The following is an 18,977-nucleotide window of genomic DNA, read 5'->3' on the forward strand; positions in this document are numbered from 1 at the left end:
AAAGACTTATTTGTTTTCCTTGTTTTATCATTAGTGTCGTGTTTTTATTCTTGTAATCTCTTATGGTTTTGTCTTTTTTATTGTGTTTTTAAATCTTTAATTCAGTTTTTGTTGTTTGAAGCACCTTGAGACGATCTCATCGTGAACTGGCAATATATAAATTAATAAATTTGAATTTGAATTTAATTCAAGAGTGGTTTCTGTTGTGTGGGCCGCTGAAGAGGAGGTACTGCTGGCCCACTACCACCAGAGGGCGCCCTGCTTGGAGTGCGGGCTCCAAGCACAAGAGGGCGCCAGACCCAGAGGAGGTGACAGCTGTCACTCATTACTCCAGCTGTCACTCATCTACACCACCATATAAGCCGGACTGCAACTCCACCTCCCCGCCGAGAAATCGACTACCAGTACTAAGGTAATTTCTCTGCTGACTGACACATTGTGTAACCAACTGAACTTCTGTTGCAGCCGTTTTCCTGAAGTGTTTCCTTGTCTGGAGGATTGGCGTTTTGGTGTGACAGTGACGGCTTCACCTCGCACCCCGTCCCAGACAAGTGGTTGATCAGGAGCTGCACGAGTGTGTGTGATTTGGAGGTGGAGGTGCTCCCTCCTAACGGTGTCTGGACTGTTAATTACTGAGTGTGCGGACTCACACTCACACATTATCTTTCTGTTTTCTGCCAGCAGTACCAGGGTCGACAGCCGAAGACAGAGGCCACCTGGGGACTCGGGACTTGGCGGCTCCGGTGTTCTTCAGGCCGTTGGTGGTGGAGGCCGTGTGGGACGCGGCTTCTCTCTCGTCGGGCGTCTTCTATCTTCGAGCCTGCCCACACGTCACCTGGTGTTTATTGACTGTGAACATTAAGACACGTTTCGTTGTGTAATATCACAACATTAAATTGTTACCTTTTGGCTTACTCATTGTCCGTTCATTTGCGCCCCTGTTGTGGGTCCGTGCTACGACACCTTCCCAACAGGATTTCTCGGCCATCGTCATGGACTCCGAGGGGCGTCAACTCCAGCTTGAACGGCCAATGGAAGAGCCAGGAGCGCAGGCGTCAGCAGGAGGCGGGTTGAGTGAGCTGCAGCAGATCTTAACCGCCTTCAAGGCCCGGTTAGTATTTGTGACCGAGCAGAGTGTCCTCCTTAATCGGAGGGTGGAGGCTCTCACCGCCAGGGTGGAAGTGCGCGATCAGGGCGCTGCTGCAGCCACTCCTCTGGCTGGTCCTGGGCCCGTATTAGACGTTCCACTGGTCGTTCAACGAACCCCCCCACCGTCCCCTGAAGCATACATAAGCCCTCCGGAACCATACGGGGGCTGTGTCGAGACGTGCGCGGACTTCCTCATGCAGTGTTCGCTCGTCTTTTCACAGCGCCCCGTCATGTACGCATCAGACGCTAGCCGGGTGGCTTATGTTATTAATTTGCTTCGAGGAAAGGCACGCGCATGGGCTACGGCGCTTTGGGAGCAGAATTCACGGCTCCTAACGTCTTATACTGGGTTCGTACGGGAATTCAAACAAGTGTTTGATCATCCCAACAGAGGCGAGACCGCTTCGAACGTGCTGCTGTCGATGAGACAGGGGCGCCGTAGCGCAGCCGAGTATGCAGTCGACTTCCGCATCGCGGCAGCGAGGTCCGGCTGGAATAACGTTGCGCTCCGCGCCGCCTTTGTAAATGGACTGTCCCCGGTCCTTAAGGAGCACCTACTGGCCAAGGATGAACCGCGGGAATTCGACGGGCTGATCGATTTGGTTATACGTTTAGACAACCGTTTAAATGAGCATCGTCGGGAGCAGGCCGGGGGGCGTGACCGGGCACGAGCCGTCCCTCCCCCTTCCGGTTCCGACAAGGTGACGTCGTCCCCACGCTTCACTGCCAGAGAGCTCCGTGTGGCTACGGCTCCCCCTGCTGAGGAGGCTAGGGACACGAGCAGGGCCAAATTAAGATAAAAAATCAGACAAAGGAGGCTGGCCCACGGGGAGTGTTTTGTCTGTGGCTCTTGCGAGCACATGCAGAAGGACTGCCCTAAAACGGTCAATCTACAACGCCCGTCCTTAGAAACTGGGCTAAGGGTGGGTCATAACACGCACGCGGGAAAACCCCGCAAATCTGCACGAATCCCAGTAACAATCCTTTGTGGGGATTTAACCCTTCATGCCCCAGCACTGATAGACACAGGGTCTGAAGGGAATCTGCTGGACAGCAGATGGGTAAAGGAAGTAGGGCTCCCTCTGGTGGCTCTGCCGGCACCATTGCAGGTGCGAGCACTAGATGGCACCCTGCTTCCATTAATCACACATCAGACACAACCAGTGACTTTGGTTGTGTCTGGGAATCACAGGGAGGAGATAGTGTTCCATGTAACACCTTCTACCTCCCGAGTGATTTTGGGCTTTCCATGGATGGTGAAGCACAATCCCCGGATTGATTGGCCGTCTGGGGTTGTGACGCAGTGGAGCGAAACCTGCCACCGGGAGTGCTTAGGATCCTCGGTTCCTCCCGGCACCACGGCTAATGAGGAGGTCAAAGTTCCCCCCCAATCTATCGGCGGTGCCAAGGGAGTACCACGATCTTGCTGACATTTTCAGCAAAGATCTGGCACTCACTCTTCCCCCGCACCGACCGTATGATTGTGCCATCGATTTGGTCCAGGGCGCTGAGTACCCGTCCAGTAGGTTGTACAACCTCTCACGTCCGGAACGCAAATCAATGGAGACCTACATCCGGGACTCCTTAGCTGCCGGGCTGATCCGGAACTCCACCTCCCCGATGGGTGCTGGTTTCTTTTTTGTGGGCAAGAAAGACGGCGGACTCCGTCCATGCATTGATTACAGAGGGCTGAACGAGATCACGGTTCGCAACCGATACCCGTTACCTCTGTTGGATTCAGTGTTCACGCCCCTGCATGGAGCCCAAATTTTCACAAAATTGGATCTTAGAAACGCGTACCACCTGGTTCGGGTCCGGAAGGGGGACGAATGGAAGACGGCATTCAACACCCCGTTAGGTCATTTTGAGTACCTGGTCATGCCGTTCGGCCTCACTAACGCCCCCGCGACGTTCCAAGCTTTGGTAAATGACGTCTTGCGGGACTTCCTGCATCGGTTCGTCTTCGTATATCTGGACGATATACTCATCTTTTCCCCGGACCCTGAGACCCATGTCCAGCATGTACGTCAGGTCCTACAGCGGTTGTTGGAGAACCGGCTGTTTGTGAAGGGCGAGAAGTGCGAGTTCCACCGCACTTCTTTGTCCTTCCTGGTGTTCATCATCTCCTCCAACTCCGTCGCCCCTGATCCGGCTAAGGTTGCGGCGGTGAGAGATTGGCCCCAACCGATAAGCCGCAGGCAAACTACAGCAGTTCCTAGGCTTGCAAATTTCTACAGGAGGTTCATTAAGGTTACAGTCAGGTAGTTAGGCCCCTGACTGCCCTGACCTCCACCAAGGTCCCCTTCGCCTGGTCGGATCGGTGCGAAGCCGCGTTCCAGGAGTTGAAACGTCGGTTCTCGACTGCACCAGTTCTGGTGCAGCCTGATCCTGATCGCCAGTACATAGTAGAAGTGGACGCCTCTGACTCAGGGATAGGAGCCGTGCTGTCCAGAGCGTGGAGGCTGATAAAGTCCTCCATCCTTGTTGCCTTTTATTCCCGCAGGTTGACCCCAGCTGAACGAAACTATGACGTCGGCAATCGGGAACTTCTTGCGGTGAAGGAGGCTCTTGAAGAGTGGAGACACCTGCTGGAGGGGGCATCGTTGCCCTTCACGGTTTTCACGGACCATCGGAACCTGGAGTACATCCGGACCGCCAAGCGGCTGAACCCCAGCAAGCCCGCTGGTCTCTGTTCTTCGGGCGCTTTGACTTCCAGATCACGTATCGCCCCGGGACCAAGAACCAAAAACCAGATGCATTGTCCCGGGTGCACGAAGAAGAAGCCAAAGCGGGGCTGTCGAACCCCACCGAGACCATCATCCCCGAGTCCACTGTCGTGGCCACCCTCACCTGGGACGTGGAGAAGACCGTCCGGGAGGCCCTGACAAGAAGCCCGGACCCGGGGACTGGCCCCAAGAACAGACTGTACGTCCCACCAGAGGCAAGAGCTGCCGTATTGGACTTCTGTCACGGGTCCAAGCTCTCCTGTCATCCCGGAGTGCGTAGGACCGTGGCAGTAGTCCAGCAGCGCTTCTGGTGGGCGTCCCTGGAGACCGACGTCCGGGACTACGTCCAGGCCTGTACCATCTGCGCCAGGGGCAAGGCAGACCATCGGAGGACGACGGGACTCCTCCAACCCCTGCCAGTGCCTCATCGCCCCTGGTCTCACATCGGCCTGGACTTCATCACGGGCCTCCCGCCGTCCCAGGGCAACACCGTGATTCTCACGATAGTGGACCGGTTCTCCAAGGCGGCCCACTTCGTGGCCCTCCCGAAGCTCCCCAACGGCCCAGGAGACGGCAGACCTCCTGGTCCACCACGTCATGCGGCTGCATGGGATACCATCGGACATCGTTTCAGATCGTGGTCCCCAGTTCTCTTCACAGGTGTGGAAGAGTTTCTGTAAGGAGCTGGGAGCCACCGTGAGTCTCTCGTCCGGGTACCACCCCCAGACCAACGGCCAGGCAGAGCGGGCTAACCAGGAGTTGGAACAGGCCCTTCGCTTGTCGTCAACCTCCGCTCACCCGGCGGCCTGGAGTCACCATCTGGCCTGGATCGAGTAGGCCCATAACAGCACAAATCTCGTCGTGCTACCGGCCTCTCCCCTTTTGAGGCATGTTGGGGTTCCAGCCCCCATTGTTCCCGCTGGTGGAGGGGAGAGGTCGGTGTGCCCTCGGTCCCAGGCCCACCTCAGAGGTGCGCCGGGGTGTGGCGGACCGCCCGCTCTGCCCTATTAAAGGCCCGGACGAGGGGCCAAAACCCATGCGGACCGCCGACGTTCCCGGCCCCCACATACCAGCCCGGGCAGGAGGTGTGGCTGTCAACAAAGGACAGTCCCCTCTGTGTGGACTCACCCAAATTAAAGGACAGATACATCGGCCCATTCCCCATCCTCAAGATCATCAACCCGGCCGCAGTGAAGCTCCGACTCGCGGCTTCACTGCGGGTCCACCCTGTTTTCCACGTGTCCCGTATCAAGCCACACCACACCTCGCCCCTCTGTGCACCTGGCCCTACGCCGCCTCCTGCCCGGCTCATCGACGGGGAGCCTGCTTGGACGGTCCGCAGGCTCCTGGACGTCCGTCGTAAGGGCCGGGGGTTCCAATATCTGGTGGACTGGGAGGGGTATGGACCTGAGGAACGCTCCTGGGTGAAGAGGAGCTTCATCCTGGACCCGGCCGTCCTGGCCGATTTCTACAGACGACACCCGGACAAGCCTGGTCGGGCGCCAGGAGGCGCCCGTTGAGGGGGGGGTCCTGTTGTGTGGGCCGCTGAAGAGGAGGTACTGCTGGCCCACTACCACCAGAGGGCGCCCTGCTTGGAGTGCGGGCTCCAAGCACAAGAGGGCGCCAGACCCAGAGGAGGTGACAGCTGTCACTCATTACTCCAGCTGTCACTCATCTACACCACCATATAAGCCGGACTGCAACTCCACCTCCCCGCCGAGAAATCGACTACCAGTACTAAGGTAATTTCTCTGCTGACTGACACATTGTGTAACCAACTGAACTTCTGTTGCAGCCGTTTTCCTGAAGTGTTTCCTTGTCTGGAGGATTGGCATTTTGGTGTGACAGTGACGGCTTCACCTCGCACCCCGTCCCAGACAAGTGGTTGATCAGGAGCTGCACGAGTGTGTGTGATTTGGAGGTGGAGGTGCTCCCTCCTAACGGTGTCTGGACTGTTAATTACTGAGTGTGCGGACTCACACTCACACATTATCTTTCTGTTTTCTGCCAGCAGTACCAGGGTCGACAGCCGAAGACAGAGGCCACCTGGGGACTTGGGACTTGGCGGCTCCGGTGTTCTTCAGGCCGTTGGTGGTGGAGGCCGTGTGGGACGCGGCTTCTCTCTCGTCGGGCGTCTTCTATCTTCGAGCCTGCCCACACGTCACCTGGTGTTTATTGACTGTGAACATTAAGACACGTTTCGTTGTGTAATATCACAACATTAAATTGTTACCTTTTGGCTTACTCATTGTCCGTTCATTTGCGCCCCCTGTTGTGGGTCCGTGCTACGACACCTTCCCAACAGTTTCGTCTGAGAAAATATGTATCTTTCAATATCAGCTATCTTTTTGTATAATTACATCCAAGGACGTAATAAAATCATTGGCTTTTATTTATTTATTTGTCTGTCTGTTAGCAGGATGATGTCAAAACTACTGCATAGATTTTGACAAAATTTTCCCCACAGATACAGTAGTGTTCAGAATAATAGTAGTGCTGTGTGACTAAAAAGATTAATCCAGGTTTTGAGTATATTTCTTATTGTTACATGGGAAACAAGGTACCAGTAGATTCAGTAGATTCTCACAAATCCAACAAGACCAAGCATTCATGATATGCACAGTCTTAAGGCTATGAAATTGGACTATTAGTAAAAAAAGTAGAAAAGGGGGTGTTCACAATAATAGTAACATCTGCTGTTGACGCTACAAACTCAAAACTATTATGTTCAAACTGCTTTTTTAGCAATCCTGTGAATCACTAAACTAGTATTTAGTTGTATAACCACAGTTTTTCATGATTTCTTCACATCTGCGACGCATTAATTTTGTTGGTTTGGAACCAAGATTTTGCTCATTTACTAGTGTGTTTGGGGTCATTGTTTTGTTGAAACACCCATTTCAAGGGCATGTCCTCTTCAGCATAAGGCAACATGACCTCTTCAAGTATTTTGACATATCCAAACTGATCCATGATACCTGGTATGCGATATATAGGCCCAACACCATAGTAGGAGTAACATGCCCATATCATGATGTTTGCACCACCATGCTTCACTGTCTTCACTGTGAACTGTGGCTTGAATTCAGAGTTTGGGGGTCGTCTCACAAACTGTCTGCGGCCCTTGGACCCAAAAAGAACAATTTTACTCTCATCAGTCCACAAAATATCCCTCCATTTCTCTTTAGGCCAGTTGATGTGTTCTTTGGCAAATTGTAACCTCTTCTGCACGTCTTTTATTTAACAGAGGGACTTTGCGGGGGATTCTTGCAAATAAATTAGCTTCACACAGGCGTCTTCTAACTGTCACAGCACTTACAGGTAACTCCGGACTGTCTTTGATCATCCAGGAGCTGATCAATGGGTGAGCCTTTGCCATTCTGTTTATTCTTCTATCCATTTTGATGGTTGTTTTCCGTTTTCTTCCACACGTCTCTGGTTTTTTTTTTTTTTGGTTCATTTTAAAGCATTGGAGATCATTGTAGATGAACAGCCTATAATTTTTTGCACCTGCGTATAGGTTTCCCCTCTCCAATCAACTTGATGATACAGTTAATGCATTAACTACATCATAGTGAGCCTTAGAACTTTTCAGCCTACCCTCATATAAACTAAAGTTGAAATACCAAGTACCCTCACAGTTTAAGATTTCACTGCCTGAGTAATTATGCACAAATTTCAAAGTAAGACAATAGAGATGTTAATATACTTACCAGTGGTGGGCACACTTCCAATAATCCGATAACAGATAATTATCGAAGATAATGTTTTCTTTATCGGATTATCTTTTTAGATAACTTTAAAAACCATTATCGGACCACTTATCTTCCGATTAATCTTTTTCCGATAACTTTTAAACCGATGAACAAAATAAACAAAGCTGAACAGCAACAAGCATTTTTTAAAATTAGTTTAGCACTCACCTGTTAAAAATTTTGTAACAGACGCACAGTGATAACCTTTGCTAACAGAAGAGAGCTGCTTGTATAAGAAGCATCTCAATCCTCTGCAAACAAAAGAGAAACAGCCCCAAAAGAAAAAAAAAAATTTCTTTTAACACCATACCAATAGGCTGCTGATATCACCTAAGTCATCCAGAGGCATACATTTTTAACTTACGGTTCAAATTTTAACCAAGCAAATTTTGGACAGGTTATTTAAAATTACTGTCATGTCTGAAGTTTTATTAAGTGAAAATATCAGATATATGTTTTAGTTTTAAAGTAATGTGCTAATTTTATCTATCGTAATTGATAGAGAGTTGGCTTTATGGTTGCTCTCGGAGTGCCTCTGTGTTGGGAGCTCTGTAGTAAACAAGAGCTTCCAGCAGGGGCAGAATGTAGAAAGAAAAGTGTGGTCTCATTGTTGTGGTCTGTTTTTATTTTTATTATTATAAGCTATTAAATTTGTTCTACTACTAGTTGTAGATGTGTCAGAAGTAATATTGGAATTTATCTGTTATCGGTTATCTGTAACTTCCGATACATTTTTGGGTGGTTTATTGTTTTATCTTTATCGAAGATAACTTTTCAGTTATCTGATTATCTGTTATCAAAGTTAATTTTTTGGTTATCTGTGCCCACCACTGATACTTACTGCATCATCATACCACTAACCTTTTGCAGTGTATCTCTGTGCAGAAATAGATCTGGAAGTCCTCTGCATTGTGCAGGACGTAGAGGAATGCGCTGCGCTCATCGAACTTGGAGATGCTGAGGAGAAACACGTGACAGTTAGATGTAGAAGAAAACTACGAGAGCAGAAGAGAGATTGAATGAAGCCTTTTATTGGAACAGTGATGTCAGCTGTCAAATCTTTGATGGAAAATGAAAAGCTGTTGGTCACTGTTTCCTTACGGCCGCTTAATAAAAACAAAAGCCCAATAGATGTGCCAACAAATTGTACACACACCACACACAGTAATGTCAGCTGATACAAAGTAATGATATGATAAAAAGTCAATAAGACATGCTGCAGGAGTAGAAAAAAACGTAAAAAAAAATCCCACAGTACATATAGAAACCTAGTATAGACGATGATGTGTGTTTGATGCTTATAGAAATCAGTTTCGATCCTATTTACACCAGGGCCCGGTTTCATATATCAGTCTAATCTTGTGTAGTTAACTAAACTCACTTAATTGACTAATTTTGTGACGTTAGTTGTTGCACAAAGCGCTTAGTCAGCTGAAGTTTCACGTTACCCGACTGCACATTTTAACCTGGTACAGAAGAGACTAATCTTATTTTAGTTGATAAAACTTCAATGTCTTACCTCAAAAAATGGCAGCTACCATGAACCACAACTTGATGAACACTCAAAAGCTCTCTTACGTCACTCGTATTCCTTCAAAAGAGTTGCTTCCTTCGCTTTTGGCAGATGACTGTCATGATGTGTTTGTGACAGTTCTCACACGAGCCACCGGGCATCGCCATTACGCTGAGCAGCGTTGACGAAAAAGGTTGACGAAAGTGTAGAAGAAGAAACGGAAGAGTGAAAGTGCTAGGCTAAGTGCTAAGCACGTCATTCTGCAGTTCATATGGGTCAGTAAATGTTAATAAAACCATTTAACAAACCAAAGGCTGGATAGTCCTTGACAATGACCAACCAGGAAGTAAACAAAACTGTCGCGCATGGAGCCGTCTCTCGGCAACGGCTCGCGCGAGGCTGTTATGACTGTGAAAACAGTCGACTAAGGTAAGACAGCTAATCTGCAAGTTTAGCTATCGATGTGAAATGGTGATTAGATGGATAATGTTGGGTGACTAACTGTAGTCCACTAAGAACGTTTAGTAGACTGAAAGATTAGGTTGCTTTATGAAACCGGGCCCTGGTTTCGTGTTCTGATGACTTGAGTCATGGGCTCCATATTTAAAATGTTTAATTGTGCACTGAACAGAATATTCACATTTCATCTTTTATTTCTCATTTAATCCACGGACAGCTGTGCTATGGCCATAAATAACTTAGCAATTCTAACTCAGCCTACATCCCAGACAACCAATAAACAGGTTAAGAGTTGCAGCGTGGGCGAGACCCTGCCTGACTTGAAGCCTGGACATGCCCCCATCTCAGACTGACAGAACAATCTAAAGCTATAAGGGGCTATCGAGAAGTTATAAAAATAAATAAATAAATAAATGAACAAGAAACTAGCTATAGTGACAAACATGATTATTTCTTCTCTAAATTTGGACATTTTAACATGGGCTTCTATGGCAATGTGCTCCTTTTTGGAGCACATTGGCAAATTGTATGGTTTCTCAGAATGCAAAAGATGGAGAACCACACTCTCCTTTTTTTTCCGGGTCAGGCTCAAAACTTTTCAATGTCCACCTTGTATGACGCCAGTTTTGCACAAACAGAAATTCTGTGGACCCATTCTCTGTCTCCTTTATTCCTATACCGGTCCTGTGAATCACAGGCAATAACAATGAATTTTCCTTCAAATTATGGCGCATCATTACAAAGTCTAAATGATGACTTTTATCCGCATGGATGAGCAGTCACCCAAATCTTGGCCACAATGCCAAGACTGAACCTGCTGAGCCAGACGGCTGAGAGGCTTTATGTGTGGTCGCATTGTTGCTGGAGAAGCAGCTATTGTGTCCTCCTGACTGCAGGCTGAGTGGGCACAGAGAATGAGCCGTTCCTTAGCAACGCGCGAACACAGCCCTATATTTTGCCAATCCGACACTCTGTTCCTTTGAGCACCGGGGAAAAGGAGGGGCCGATCGAGACGACACAGAAGCCGTGATAGACTGTGGTCCTAACTCATCATGCTTTAATTCAGTCTGAAGCTGAGAAACAAAAGAGGAGAGTGACGTAATGCACATTTGTCTGCTTCTTCAGTTTGCGTTTATTCAAAACACACATGCTGTATGTACAACCATACGTATGTGAACAGAATGCTGATACTTCTGAAATTGTACCATTTCTATATATTGAATAAAATTTGGTAGGACTTCCACTTCCTCTGTCTGTCGATGGTACATTCCATGGTGGGGCTTGGTCTTCCATGATATCTCCTCCTCCTGTTCTTTATCACCATCTGTCTTCAGCATTCTTGTAGCAGCTGATCTCAGGGGACCATCTTCCTGATGTATTCATGGATGCTCCTCGTCTCATCCTGGATTGTGGCTCTGACACACACTACTCCTCGCCTTCCTTCTTTCTGTTGCTCATACAGCCTCAGGGTGATGGACTTTTAGTGGAAGCCTCCGTGCATCACAACCAACTTATTATTCCAGCTGGGTATCCGATGACTGGTAGGGTGTGCATTGGTGGCTCAGATCTTATTCCTATCATTAAACTGGATTCTCAGCACCTGTCTTACCTTCTGGAGGTATTTGGCTGGCCTTCTTGCATCTTCATCATAGTTCCCGTTGGCTTGTGGGATTCCCAGGTACATGTAGCTGTCTTGTATGTCCACTGTCCTGCCTTCTGGCAACTCCACTCCATCAGTCGGGATCTCCTTCCCTCTCTTTGCCACCATTCAGCCGCACTTATCTAGTCTGAATGATATCAACTTGTCCAATTCTTCACCTGCCAGGGCTTCAATAGGCACAAAATATGTCCCTGCAAACACTGATGGTGCTGGATTTAGTTTCCTTTTATCATGGAAGCATTTTTATGAGACGCTAATGGAGCCATGCAAAAGAGCGAAACGGATCAGGGGAAAAAATGCACGGAAAGCGGTAGAAAAATGCACACTAGTGACGTCACCCATGCAATGGGACAAATAATAAATGTCACATGACACAGAATCCAACAATCAAATGACAAGGATCTATTTAAGTGGCAAAATGTGACTCATGTTTTTTTTCCCTTCATGATGTGATACAAGATATAATCTGTAAAATGTATACATATATAAACTAGAGCAAGTTGCAGTGAATGTTTTCTCACCCACCACCTGTGATATAAACTGAAATAATTTTCATGCCACACGGCTAGAATAGTGTCAGTAAATGAAGCAGCCACTGACCTGACGCCACGCACAGACGTGGCACTGAAGTTCCACTCATGAATCCCCTTTTGCTGTATAAAACAGATTAAATACATGAGATCATCACACAGTCATCTGTGTGCTGATGAGCTGATTAATGAAGAAAGCTGAAGGACAGAAACACTGCACCATTAGCTGCATGATTCATAATATATTCACCGACTGTGCAGTAATAAAAGGTCATTAGTGGAGTGGGCATATCAGCTACATAAACAGGAAATGAATTAAAATGGCCAATGATCGACGGTTGTGTAGCTGCTGTGTGTTTTTAAATGTGTCATAGTTAACTATAATGCCCAGAAAACTACCCAGGCCTTTGGCTTTTACATGTTATTGTTATTCTAACAAATAAAAATCAATCAATCAATCAATCAATCAATAATAATTTCAGGAATTTTACAGAATAATTCTGAAAATTACATATTTCAAGAATTTGACTGTTCAATCACCATAAGCAGCATCTTTCACTGTAAAATGAATACCACAACAATAACTCATCAGTGACACATTTTTTTCCCCACTTTGCCTCTGATACAGACACCATAATACATGAAACAATTAGAATGTGCTTGTTGTGTAGATACTCAATTTTAAAGCAAATGTTTGAACAAAAATATTGCATAAGGGCTTGTGGAACTGAACAAAGTAAATATAAGGATTATTGTTAATAAAAAAGGATCATTTTCATAGCCAGTTTTCTGAAGACAAGTCAGGGGATGGATACATGAACATGTCCAAGTCAGGGGATGGATACATGAACATGTCCATGTCTGCGGATGGATACATGAACATGTCCAAGTCAGGGGATGGATACATGAAGATGTCCAAGTCAGGGGATGGATACATGAACATGTCCATGTCGACGGATAGATACATGAACATGTGCCAGTCAGGGGATGGATACATGAACATTTCCAACTCACTGAAGATGTCTTTGACTTCATTTACATCATCAACCTTTGCAGACCAAGGAACCCATGACCACATGACTAAGAAAAAAAAAAAAATCTTGCAGACCACCTAACTCCCACTCCAACAGTATATTACAAATTAAACCCTAAACAGATGTAAAATGGTCAGCTGTACTAGCATCACAAAATTGGCCATTCAAATTAAACTTTTTGGATTTACATGTGAATTGAGTAAATAATGAAAACAATACATATATGCTACTATTTTTAGACTTTGGAGCAGTTTTAAAATAGTTTAAGAAGCACTCAAGTTAGAATATATTAAATTAAAATGCAATATTTTACCAATATACTCACATACCACTAGGGGACCACAACTCATCTGAGGGGCACTCTTAAAGAAAGACTGATATATGTCAAACATCAAGAAATACAAACAGTATGGTACTCTGTCTAATCTGTCTAAACTAAGGAAAGGAGAAGCCTAGTGAGGAAAGCCACCAAGAGACTCATGACAACTCTGAAGGAGTTATCGTTTTTGTCTGTTTTTGGAAAAAAAAACAAAACAAAAAAAAAACGGTGCAATTTTTGTCTGCTGCGTCGCTTGTCACAGTTTCATGGTGGAGTTTCAAAAAAATACAGATATTCATACAAGATTAACTCTAGCCTCCAATCTTCCATGTGCCATCTGTAAAACGGCTGCTCCAAATACATCAACAAAAGCTTGTAACTCCTTCAGAGTTGCCAGTGGGCTCTTGGAAGCTTCCCTCACTAGTCTGTTCTGTTTACTATTACTCCATTTTTGAACCGAGCCTGCACGAAACAAACCACCATACAAGACCGTACGGGATCTATGTATTTATTACAGACAGATATAAATGTATTCCAGGACTTGTAAATGTTCTTGTGTCCATCCAGTGTGTTATGTTTTATGCTATGCTATAACACAATCATCCACCTCACTGGTGTGGCAAATCAAGATGCAGATGACACAGCATGGTTATTGCATAGATGGACCTCACACTGTGAGGTCCATCTATGCAGTGAGGAGTGAAAACTAAAGTGTTTTATTCATCTTTTTGTTGAATATATTTGTTTTTGATTGTTCAAAAACTGCTTAGACAGAATGCAATGATTGAGAGGTGATGCAACTTTGAATCATTTCACATTTAATTGATTGTGCACAGAGACATGTTTGGTTTTGTTGCATATTACATGAAATAGGACGTCCCATTACACCCACCTTGTCATCAGGATCCACATGCCAGATAGACACCGTGTTGTCATCCACATCTTTGTTGATGGACAAGTATGAAGGCTGGTACACTTTAGTGGGTTCCAGAATCAACACCTGGGGATGAAAAAAGGCATTTCGTTACCCTGCACATTAGCTACTGATGAGCAAAATATCTGTGATTGATTGGTATGAATGACTTCACAATGAAGTCACGGAGAGGTCACAGCATGAAGTCATACATAGTCAAAAACACCATTTACTTGTACATTTATATTGTGTGGTGTAGAGCGTGTAGGGTATAGATATACATCAGCCCTCTGATGCCTTCACTTCTGTTGAATTCAGTCTGGGAGTATACACTGGTGCTGTGGGTTGGCGCATCCTTGATACCATGAACCGCTTTGGGTCAGGTATGGTAATCACCAAGGCAGAAAACTGGTCCATCCCCACCTCTCAAAAGTAACCATCTATCTGCCACAGGTGAAATGTGGGCGTGTCCTTGGATTTTTACAGTTGCTAGAGTCCTCAAAACACTGGCTCACACACAAACAAATGAAGCATGGCCGTCCCCTTGCCCTTGGTCTTCTCCAGCCACTGAGGTCCTCCACACTCAGGCACATTTCTGCTGCTTTACGCACAGAGACATGCACCACGCACTGGTTGGCTTCCAAGTCTCACAAGCACACAGTAAGACAGGTAGCCCTAGGATTCTAAAGACTAGGACCTTAGCGACATCACCAAATACCTCTATCCAGTGGCCTCACGAGTCCGTCAACTCTTCCAAGGCATCTCCCAATCTCAAAGGCCGATGACCAAGAGACATAATGTCACTGTCAAGCTAAATGAATTTCTCTACAATCTCAACACTTCGACCACATACAGGTAGACTTCTGATAGTAAGTCCAGGAAGTCATTGAAAGCCTTTTAGTATTAATCCAGGACAACTGCAAACCCAGATACTCAGCTTCTCAAGTGCTGCAATCAGGGTGTGCATTGATGCCACATGATCACAACATTGTCCGCAAAGTCAAGGTCAGGAAACCTTTCACTGGCATCAACGGCACAAGTGAGACGGTGGTTTCCACAAACCACCCAACATCCAGTCCATGCGTAGTAGACAGAATACAACCCTGACAAACACATTTGCACTGGAAAAATTTAGTTTCTACTCTGGCTGGGTACAGCCCTGACAGTGCCTGTGTATAAACTAGTGTTAATGTCCAACAACTTGTTGGGGATCCCACAAATTCTTTGGATGTCCCAGAGAGCAACCGCATCAAATGCTTTGTGAAAATCAACACAGGCAGCAAAGAAGCCCTGCTAATATTTAACTTTAACAACCTAATAAAATTTTTCGGAGCTTTTGGGATCTTCTTCAACAGGTCGACAATCACTGTCTGCTGTTCCATTTGTGCCAACATACAGGAAAGCGGAGAGAAGACACGTCCTTTTTGGTGGCCTCCACCAAGAAGTCCATCCAGAAGTCCACCAGCTCCTGCTTGGGGGCCGGCTGCTCTGTGCCAGGCTTGTTAAAGTGCTGGTAGATCAGGATGGTCTCCACCAGTGAGCGCAGGTACCTGAAATCATCCACGCACACAAAGACATAGATGACAAACATTAAGAACATCAGCATGCAGACCTTCAGCGCTCCGGCGAACATTTCTGCAGCATTTATATGTTAATAAGTCAAATAATGTGGTATATCTCCAATGTGAATGGGGCACTTTTAAATGTTGACCCCTGTGTAATCCTTCATTGACCTCTACATGGCTTAAGTGGCATTCTTTGATGGCCACCCACTCCATTTTACGTAGGCCATTGTATACTAGGGCTGATGTAAGAGTGTTTTGATCCCCCTGGGTGGTACCAACTTAGGGTAAATTGGCTTCAGGTTCAGGGACTATCTGTGGGATATTATACGGCAAAATAAAGTTGCATTGATGCACCTGTTGCATAAATGTCATCACATTTAAATGATTTTTCCCTCATTATTGCAATATGCTTGAGGTGGAAGATACTTGGGCCTCCATGATACGATACATTACACCATGTTGATACATACTTACATCAGTTGTTCACATTAATTGCATTGAAATTTGTGATGTTTAACTTTAACCATCTGGGGCCACGCTGTCGTATACGACGACTGAGACCAAGTTTTACTAAATTATTAATAACTTTTTAATGATATGAGATAGAAACCTACTTTTTTTGCTGAAAAGTTAACTCCGCGGACTTTTGAGCCAGTCGTCCACCATCTTTGTACTCCTCATAGAAGCTGTGTGATGACATACGCAATATGACTGTCCAATCGGAATTGGTTCACTGTCACATAGTTTTCCAAAATCCAATCATAGGGCAGATTTACCTCACGTGATACACCAAAGATTGTTTTTAGCAGTGATGTGTTACTAGTTGGCCAGTTTTAATAGTCCCCTGGCTGCTGGCTCCAATGTGCCCTGCGCCATTATGCACAGCGGTCAGTGAAAGTGAGCAGACAGAGAGCCTCTCACACAATCTCACGTGCTCAAACAAAGAGTGTGTGAATATCAGGATTGCTCCACTAGTTTGTCTGTGAATGTTATTGGACAAGCCTGTGGCAAGCTATCTCGCTCCGGCGTAAAGCACTGTTTACCATATCAATGGAGTGAGTGGGGAGGGACCACTCCTCAGAGTGTGAATGAGCCTCGAAGTGTGAAAGCTGCTTTCACAGCAGGAGAGAACAAACACACAATCAACTTCATAGAAGTATAAGTTTGTGATGTGACCTTTGTGTAATAGCAGACAGAAATTGCTTTGAGATGAAGACAAACAAAACGAATAGACCATTTTGTATATAATGTTCAAAATGTGCATTTGTGTTTATTGTTTGAACCTTTTTGTTGTACAGTCTTTCGCACAAGACCTCAAATTACCTTTATAAAGTGTCAAAACAGTTGTTTATTATAATTTGCTGTGTGTTTTGAATAAATGTGTGTGGAAATTATTTTCCGCTTTACTTTTTCCTTTCTTATTTCTGATTGTAAACCTTTATTTAAACGTCACTATAGCATATATATTCTGAAAGTACAGGTTGTCCTGAAAAAAGACATAAAACTTGATTGTGGGATGCAGGGAGAGCTGTTAACAGCAATAATAAAACATTTATGCCAGGTGAGTGAACTGTCCAAAAAATGCCCTCGGACCCCAGAGGGTTAAAGAAACAAATTATTCTGAAATGTAAATTCTAATCCTTGATGTTATCTGCTTCCTATGTGTATATTTTATCAATCCTTTATGATTCTTCTGCAAGGGATCATTTTTTTCTTCCATGCAGTTGTTGACTTTTCATGACATCACAATATTTTACAAACAATATTACAAACAATTGAACAAAATGATTCAGTACAGGCCCCACATTATGATTATCACCATAAGCAATGTATCATTCCACTGAGATTATATGCCATTTTAACCTGATGATTTACAATACTGAGATGGATTTAACTACATATTTACCAACCTGCCTTCTGACCTACCCATCTACTCTGTCAGTGCATCTTACATGGTACTTGTCAAGGCTGTGCATAAACCAAGAAATAGAGAGACACTCCGTAAAAGGTATAGCTCTGCCAAGGTTCAATAAGTCCTTCAGTCACGATAAAACAGCCCGCATACTAACCTCTAGACTGTTAAATCTACTCAAAATGACTTGACTGTACCTCAAAATGTCACCAACTTCATAATAACCATCAAATCCATGTAAAGAGAGTGAGGCTGTTCAAGTGAACAAAATGCGCTACTTGCACTTGTGTGATTTCCTTTTGTCCACGCAGAAACAACAAAAAACATCTTCACAGTTTTCACAGATGGCCACTGTGATTAGAAGAGAATGCAAAGTACACTTCAGGCCACACAGTGACACGGGCACAGTTGGAGAGGGATGTGGTATAAATCTGTTTTTTGGCTTCCTAATTTGAGAACAGCTTATTGGTTTTCTCACCAGATGGGTGCTTTGAGTTTGAAGAGTTTCTCGGAGGCCTGGATAACCCTCGTGTTGTCGCAGGCTAGGATGCTGGCACCCAGGAAGAAGCCCACATCCCAGTAGCTCTGCAGCTTGTCCAGGCTGCCCTTTTTACCCAGCAGGCTGCTCAGCTTCACTCCTGAACAACGAGAACAAGACAGAAAAAGTGCTTCAAACAATCATGAGTGTTTCTTCGTCTGCGGTGAGGTTACAGACTAAAGCTTGGATTACCACCACACTCTGGTCTATGGTGACATGCAACAACATGCACTTCAGTGATGTAGCCACTGTAATTGCAAGACAGCACCGTTGCCCAGACACTGTGGAGAAGCAGGCGAGGGTCACGAGGGAAAAACAATCAAACAAAACTCTCTGGATGGGCAGAGAGCAAGTCTAAAGTATGGTGCTAGAGGCTGATTCCCATGACTCCTCTGCTCTGATTCCCACATTCCAGAGATCCTCTGAGATACAGACTTCAAAACAAATGTAGAAGACTGAGAAGAAAACCACAAAATGGTCCTATCACAGACATTTTGAGCAAGATAATAACCTGAGATCAGTGGGTTAAGGAACTACCAGTATGTAGACCTGTTTTTGACTCCTGTCTGTATCCCTGGACAAGTGTCTTGCCCAAGGATACAGACACCAGAATGTCTACATCATTCTGGACTCTACCCTCTCATTTCAGTCACATATCAAACTCCTCTCTAAAACTGCCTTTCATTACACCAAGAACACTGCAAGATTTTGCCCATTACTCAGTGACTTCACAGTTGAAACAATCATGCCTTCATCACCTCCAGTCCGGACTACTGCAATGGTGTCCTGTTTGGTCCAATTTGTGCAGAACTGAGCTTTTAGAGTTCTCACCTGCACATCATCTCCACCCTCACGCACCTTCACTGGTTCACTAGTAATTAGTGTAACTCCTACCAAATCCTCC

At 45.6% G+C, this 18,977-nt stretch overlaps 1 protein-coding gene across 2 annotated transcripts in view; it reads right to left on the bottom strand.

Moving 5' to 3' along the window:
* Positions 1-18,977, bottom strand: part of map3k5 (mitogen-activated protein kinase kinase kinase 5) — a 158,308-nt gene that overhangs the window by 42,230 nt on the left and 97,101 nt on the right. Inside the window, exons 9-13 of one of the 2 annotated variants that reach the window (XM_034161719.1) lie at positions 18,014-18,173; positions 15,455-15,608; positions 14,038-14,145; positions 11,863-11,912; positions 8,492-8,587 (exon numbers count right to left, since the gene is read on the bottom strand). In XM_034161719.1, coding sequence (XP_034017610.1) covers positions 8,492-8,587; positions 11,863-11,912; positions 14,038-14,145; positions 15,455-15,608; positions 18,014-18,173 — 568 coding nt within the window. Of the gene's footprint in view, positions 1-8,491; positions 8,588-11,862; positions 11,916-14,037; positions 14,146-15,454; positions 15,609-18,013; positions 18,174-18,977 lie in introns of both variants that reach the window. The other variant, XM_034161718.1, reaches the window with a different exon arrangement.

The sequence above is a fragment of the Thalassophryne amazonica genome, chromosome 21 (assembly GCF_902500255.1).
Source record: "Thalassophryne amazonica chromosome 21, fThaAma1.1, whole genome shotgun sequence".
Classification (NCBI taxonomy): domain Eukaryota; kingdom Metazoa; phylum Chordata; class Actinopteri; order Batrachoidiformes; family Batrachoididae; genus Thalassophryne; species Thalassophryne amazonica.